Source organism: Notothenia coriiceps, unplaced genomic scaffold, assembly GCF_000735185.1.
Source record: "Notothenia coriiceps isolate Sejong01 unplaced genomic scaffold, NC01 NC01_scaffold00020735, whole genome shotgun sequence".
NCBI lineage: Eukaryota > Metazoa > Chordata > Actinopteri > Perciformes > Nototheniidae > Notothenia > Notothenia coriiceps.
This window is the reverse complement of record NW_011353436.1, coordinates 206621-214179: the sequence shown is the minus strand read 5'-3', so window position 1 is coordinate 214179 and position 7559 is coordinate 206621. Positions and strand designations below refer to the sequence as shown.

Here is a 7559-nt window from a genome sequence, read left to right as displayed (position 1 = left end):
TGGTGGGGCCCGCATGAGCTCAGCCCCATCCTTTTTTATTTTATATTTTTACAGCTTAATACCCAAAATTAGCACTTTTGAAACAGGAAGTGAAATAGAGGGATATGAGGCATGGCTAGAATGTTTGGTATTTTGAGCAAAACACTTCATCGACATGTTTTTTATATATTTGTATATGTCTGAGATATGCTATTGCCTAAAAATAGCATGATAGGTGACCTTTAACTTTAGCAGAAGAAATTATATGATAAACGCTTTGTATGTTAGCCCTGGCAACTTTACAAAGTGATAATATGTCAGTTGTGTTTTTCTTTGCTGCCCCCTAGTGGCCAAAACGACTCTCTATTAATGCTTTAGGCCTGTTGGTGTGAAGCCTTGAAAATGTTGGTTGCCTGACAGTGACCTCTGTGGTTTGGTTGATTGTAACGCACAGCTCTCCTTGTTAACAGAGCTGCAGTTCAACAGAAATCAATTAGTGGAGAGTGATGTCAAATGCTGATTGATTATTCCTTTAGGCGGTGTAAAGGAAACTAATGGAGGCGCGCGGTGGGAAATCTGTTCAAATGTGTTCTGGCAACAAGATATGATGATACGTTTATATGTCTTCACTCTTATAGCACATACTTGTTCCAAACTGTGGGAACCCACCGTCCTCAAATAGTGTGTGGTTAAGAAAATAGATTCTGCACAAAACCCACACTGTGCTTCCCCTGAGCTACTTCAGAACATTTGGAAACCATTCATGGATTGCATTAACACTAAGCTCTGAGCAGCAGTTCCATCTGTATCTTTAAAATAATCCTAACAAGATCATCTGACTGAAATGTGGTATTTATTTTGTGTTGCTGTTGGGAAAACGTTCTGTGGGAGAGAAATTTCCTCTGGAGGGGATTTCAGCCTTTTCATACCATGTACATGCACAACAACCTGTATAACACACTTCATGAAACCCCTAAAAGCATAACAGGGCCCCTTTAACTTCCACAAAATAGATACATTATTACCAACCATACAGCATTATGTGTGGTTTGTTCAGGGGGAAAAGCACTGGTTATCTAGAACAGGGGTTCCCAAAGTGGGGGTCGCGACCCCCGAGACCCCGAGTGGGGGTCACCAGATGATTACAAAAAAAAAAAAAAGATTAAAAAGAATAGATTAATTTTTTATAATTTTTTTTTAAAATTATTATTATTAATAACGTTTGCATAGACATTTTCAGGGGCGGACTAGCCATCTGTATAATTTCCCCGCAACGAGGCTCCCCCTTTCAGTGTTTCTCAAACTTTTCTCAAACCCCCCGTCGACAGGGGGTCGCCAGTCTCTGGCACTGTTATTTTGGGGGTCGCGGGCTGATACGTTTGGGAACCCCTGATCTAGAACAAGATTAGACAACTAAATGGCCTCTGCTTTTATTTGTTTTATCTTTTTTAAGCACCAGTACTGCTCGGAAGCTCCACTCTGGCATCATGTTCTGGTTGACCTTAAATGTGTGTGTGTGTTCTTCTGGAAACAGACCATCATTTAGCAATTAAGCTCCCTGTGTAGTGGAGAGGTTTCAGCTTATTTCGTTTTTCAGGTCATTAGAAATAACCCTAACACACATAATGAGCTGGAATTGAGATGGTTTGTTGCATCAGTGTGGCTTTGCAGCACTTTCCTTTCTCTGAGGTCATGCAGGCGTTCCTTGGTCATAAAACCACACACACACACTTTTATCACCCTCCTACGTGTGTGGAAACGTAAACATTCAAAGATTTTGTGATATCACGCTGTGAGGGCCATCAAAGTGTTAAAGAGCATGTGTGAAGGGAATTATCTGCTTCCTCACGTTTCCAAAGTTATTCCCTTTTTTCTCCATCAGAGGTATTTTTTGCACACATTGGTCCCGGCTGTCCTGCTGAGAGGATGTCGTCATGCCGTAATGTTGAGGGTCTGGTTTCAAAACATCTCCCGGGCTATCGAGTCGTTACCATGCAACTTTCTCTCAACATAACATGAAACCAAGGAGCTTTTTCTCATTAGACATGGTGGAGAACAGAGAAAAGAAGAAGTGGCCTTTGTGCCAACGCCAAAAACAAGAGAAGAAAGTTGCATCAGTAATATGTCTTCAAATGTGAGCAGCCAAATAAATGTGTGTGACTCAGATCTTGTGACCCAAAACCCTCCATAAACATGTTGTCCCTCTCCGATTTTATCTTTGGCTTTTCGGATTTGTGTGTTTACGACTTTGCCATCCCAAAATCCTTCTCGTTAATGTAATTAGGATTAAGTAGAACATCAGTAATGTGTTAAACTGGATCAGAACTCGTTTTCCCACGAACTCTTAAATGAAAACATTTTGGTTTTTTGTGTTTTTTAAGGTGACATTAGCATAAAGCAAATTATAGATAATCTCATTGTTAGAAACACAACCAAAAACATATTCATTTAATAAAGAGATTTAAGATAAACAATAACTTGCTGGGAGTCCCCACTTGTGGAATAACTACTGAGATCCTATTATTTTTGCAAAAACCACAAAAAAAACATTAAAAACTCTCGGAATTGTTAAAAGTATTCTTCTGCAGTAAATTGCCTCATGACCAATATTGATGAGTACTGATAATAATTTGTAGTTAAGTTAAGTAGTTTTCTTTTACATTTTAGCAAGGTGGAGCGATTTTTTGTCACAAAATAAGATTGTTTAGCAGTTAAGTTGAAGGGTTCTCAATATGTGGGTTAGGCCCTTTTCAAAAGGTTCAAATAGGATTGTGAAATTAGTGAAAGGGTACTGTAGGAAAGAAGAAAATGTGTATTTATTTTTTATATACTTTAATCATAACTTGTTGATATTTAGGAAAATGTTTCATCCTTAACACTGTGTTGCATGTCGGTGCAGTGGGTTGTGCGTTGGTGTTGGGATCAGGGGGTCACAGGTTCAAACCCCACTGCAGTCAGCATGTCGGTGTGTCCCTGAGACACTTCACCCCAAATTGCTCCTGTGGGGGTTGCCCACAGTATTGAGTATGTAAGTTGTTTTGGATAAAAGCTTCTAACAAGTAACATGTAATGTAATGTATTTTACAAGCTGACCATACGTTTTTTTATTTTTTTATATGAAGTTTAAACCATACAGTAAGTAAAGTTGTCAAATCAATGTAAAAGTAAAAAGTAAAATATCTGAGAGTATGCATAAGCCCGTATAAAAGTACCTCTAATCGTTCTGAGATAGAATTCTCCAGTGAAAAGCACTTACAGTAGTTACTTTCCATCCCTGGGAGTCCATACGTCATAAGCGGGCTCTCTGCTGCAGGTATTGGACGAACAGCAACATGCAGGGGCCAATTTAAACATCAGCCAAAGTGAAGACAGAATGTCCACAATATGTTCTCAGTAAAGCACAGAAAACCTCAAAGTGAGCCAGCCATGGAAAATGGTTTTGAAGTCGTAAAAATATTTAGGTCATCATTTAACAAAACAATACATTTAGAAAAAATAAACAACAGAAATTAGTGCAGACGACTGGATCGACATCTGCTCTGCATTAGAGGTTCTGGTTTGGTCCAGCTGACAGCAGTGATTGATAGTTAATGATACTCGATGTGGGGACTGAGTGATCAGTGAATCAACAAATCTCCAGAGATGGCAAAAGTACACACATCCTTTACTCAAGTAGAAGTACAGATACTCGTGTTTAAAAATACTCTGGTGAAAGTAGAAGTACTGACTAAACTTCTTTACTCAAGTAAAAGTAAAGAGGGCTTTGAAATGTACTTCAGTAAAAAGTACCCATAACTAGCAGCTGTTTTAAAGAGTACCTGACCTCCCTTTATATTAATAGAACAATAATGTCATTGTTAGCTAATGAATGTTTCCATGCTGAACAACGGCAACATGACAACGTTTTCATTGGTCCCTCTTCTTTAGAGAAGACCAGGAAATGATGGATACACGGATCGTGTTCAAATCAATAGGCACGCAATGACTCTAAATAATAATGATCACGCCACCAAACACACATTCAGACTAAAGGAACCAGTCTGTTTGGGAAATGAGAGAAGTAGAAAGTACAGGAATTTGGGTTCAACATGTAAGAAGTAGAAAGTACAGGTATTTGTGTTAAAAATGTAACAAGTAAAAGTAAAAAGTCGTCAGAAAAATAAGTAGTGGAGTAAAGTACTGATACCAGAAAGATGTAATTAAGTACAGTAACGAAGTATTTGTACTCCACTACTTCCCACCTCTGGGGATCAGTGAATCAACACATCTCTCACCCTCTCTTCTCTTTCTCCCCCCCTCCCCAGTCTCTCGTTCCCAGGTTTCCTCTCAGCACCAGCAGGTTCTGATGGAGAACGTGACCCGGATGTCGGAGCGCTCTCAGCGGCTGCAGCAGACTCTGGGCGAGCCGTCCACCCAGGCCGACCTGCTGGAGAACATCTGGAAACTGGAGAACCTCTTCCAGAACCACAGCGACTGGCTGCAGAGGCTGGAGAACCTCATCAAGGTAGGTCACAGGACAAAAAAAAAAAGAAGCAAAACAAGAGATTTCACAGAGCCGGGTTCAAGACCTGGGAACTGTCACAGGAAAGATATTCAATGACAGTATAATGTAATAGAGTTTTAAGGTCCTAAATGCACTTTTTACTTTAAAGCCATGTGCTTTTCATTATTCCTCTCCAATCATCATGTTGCTTGTATACATTGTTTTAGAGCAATTGTTGTTGAAAAACACAACAGGATTTTTTCTTGAATTTACGATTAAATAATCTCAGAATTATTATATTTGTTTTCATAAATGTACCACTTTAATCTCAGAGATTGTGCACATATTATTGGAGAAAAATAAAAGTGTTTTGGCATTACCCCCTCCCACGACTGTATATGTTTTAACTATAATGGACCTCATACACCACCACATTTCTAATTGATATTTATGATGAATGACTATTTCTGAATCCCTTTCACCACAGGGCCTGGAGGTGGAGCTGAGGAACCTCCAGTCTAATTCCCTTCAGTCGGAGGGCTACCTGGTGCAGCTGGACGACAGGTTGTCCTCCCTGAGCAGCTCCACCGGGAGGAACCTGACGAGCCTCAGTGTGGAGGTGACCCGAGCCTCCACCTGGCTCCACGACCAGGACCTCTTGTTCAGGTACAGCCAGAGGTGGGAAGTAGTGGGGTACAAATACTTCGTTACTGTACTTAAGTACATGTTTCTGGTATCAGTACTTTACTCCACTACTTATTTTTCTGACGACTTTTTATTTTTACTCATTACATTTTGAACACAAATACCTGTACTTTCTACTTCTTACATTTTTAAACCAAATACCTGTACTTTCTACTTCTTACATTTTGAAACCAAATACCTTTACTTTCTACTTCTTACATGTTGAACACAAATACCTGTACTTTCTACTTCTTACATGTTGAACACAAATACCTGTACTTTCTACTTCTTACATGTTGAACACAAATACCTGTACTTTCTACTTCTTACATTTTGAACCCAAATACCTGTACTTTCTACTTCTTACATGTTGAACCCAAATACCTGTACTTTCTACTTCTTACATGTTGAACACAAATACCTGTACTTTCTACTTCTTACATTTTGAACACAAATACCTGTACTTTCTACTTCTTACATTTTCCAAACAGGCTGGTTCCTTTAGTTTGAATGTGTGTTTGGTGGCGTGATCATTATTATTTAGAGTCATTGCGTGCCTATTGATTTGAACACGATCCGTGTATCCATCATTTCCTGGTCTTCTCTAAAGAAGAGGGACCAATGAAAACGTTGTCATGTTGCCGTTGTTCAGCATGGAAACATTCATTAGCTAACAATGACATTATTGTTCTATTAATATAAAGGGAGGTCAGGTACTCTTTAAAACAGTTGCTAGTTATGGGTACTTTTTACTGAAGTACATTTCAAAGCCCTCTTTACTTTTACTTGAGTAAAGAAGTTTAGTCAGTACTTCTACTTTCACCAGAGTATTTTTAAACACGAGTATCTGTACTTCTACTTGAGTAAAGGATGTGTGTACTTTTGCCATCTCTGGGTACAGCTTTATATTACAGTGAAGATGCTCATTTCCAAATGTGTAACTGCATCAGAATGAGGGCTGCAGAATTAAATAATATCTGTTTCTCTTCTCCTTCAGGGAAGCCTCAGGTCAGGTGAGCTGGCTGAGAGAGAAACTGGACGAGGTCAACTGGACGGTGGGAGCTGTCAATCACACCTTCAGCAATGACATCAGTATTCATCACCTGAAGATACAAGACTTACAGGTTAATCACAACGTACACAAAACAGTCCTACACATTGATGTTGCATTCACATGCTCCTTGAGCTTTACGTGGTTATGTGGAAACAATATGGAGATACAACAACAAGGATTATGACTAAGAACTTTTAAACAGTGATTATTCAAGTTGTTATCCAAGTATACTGAAATAGTTTGATGTTTTATATTAGTGATTTTGTCCTCGACTTGTTGCAACATCACTACATTATCTAAATCACTAATATACAGCTTGATATACAGAGTTAATGCCATTTTAAAAACTTTTTTTAACTAATGTAGCTCAACTTACAGCAACTAACGATTAAAACCTGATACCAAATAGCAAATTACATGTTAGCATTGATATGCAAACATAATAATAATGACATAATAAATGTTTTTACCATTGTACCAACCTGTATTTTTTTCCGAAAGTGATTTGCCACATTTATGAAAACTTTTTACAACGTTGATATTCAGGCTTGTAATTGGGGCATTCAAAGGAACAGGAACTTATGGAACACATGTTGTATAACTGTTGGAAGCACAAAGTCATCATTGATAAAGTACAGGAAATACACAATACTTTTAACCTGAGTTTTACTCCTTACTGCAGCACACTGATGAAGACTGCAGGTGTTAACACTCTCCTGTTCTCCTGCTGCTCAGATCCAGATCAGCAACATCACAGAGGACACCAGCAGCCTTTGGGTGACCCACGTCCACACGGAGGCCGAGCTGAGGAACGAGATGGAGATCCTGAACACCATCACAGAGGACCTGCGTCTGAAGGACTGGGAGCACTCCCTGGCTCTGAAGAACTTCACCATATTCGAAGGTCAGTCAAGAAAAAATATTCAGATCGTGGCTCTGAGGGCAAAAGAATAACGTTTATTTAACCAGCACTTGGCTTGATCCCAAATGAGGCAATTCAGTGTTTCTTTATGGCCTAAATGTGTCACAAGTCCAAGTACACCTCTTCCCCCAAGTGCCCCTGTGGTTAGCTGTGTGCGTGTCTAACGCCCCGTCCACACAGCAGCTTTAAAAAAATCTTATCCAACGCTTCTCTGCCCATTGACTTTGAATGGGGTGACGTCATTTTGCCTCGCTTTTCGCCGAACTGCATTGTGGGGAAGCAAAGCGAAGATTTCCAGGATTGTCAGGATTCAAAAGTTGAGCAATGTTCAACTTTTGAAGCTGAGGTGGAAGCGTCAGCCAATCAAATCCTGTTTATGCAAATCTGACAGTTTAAGCGCTAGCCAATCAAACCGCGTGCAAGCTGGGAGAGACATA

At 39.5% G+C, this 7559-nt stretch overlaps 1 protein-coding gene across 1 annotated transcript in view; it reads left to right on the top strand.

Annotated features, from left to right (window-relative positions):
• Nucleotides 1-7154, top strand: part of scara5 (scavenger receptor class A, member 5 (putative)) — a 9038-nt gene extending 1884 nt beyond the window's left edge. Inside the window, exons 2-5 of the mRNA XM_010779798.1 lie at nt 4284-4483; nt 4950-5128; nt 6144-6270; nt 6936-7154. Coding sequence (XP_010778100.1) covers nt 4284-4483; nt 4950-5128; nt 6144-6270; nt 6936-7154 — 725 coding nt within the window. The remainder of the gene's footprint in view (nt 1-4283; nt 4484-4949; nt 5129-6143; nt 6271-6935) is intronic.
• Nucleotides 7155-7559: the final 405 nt, after the last annotated feature.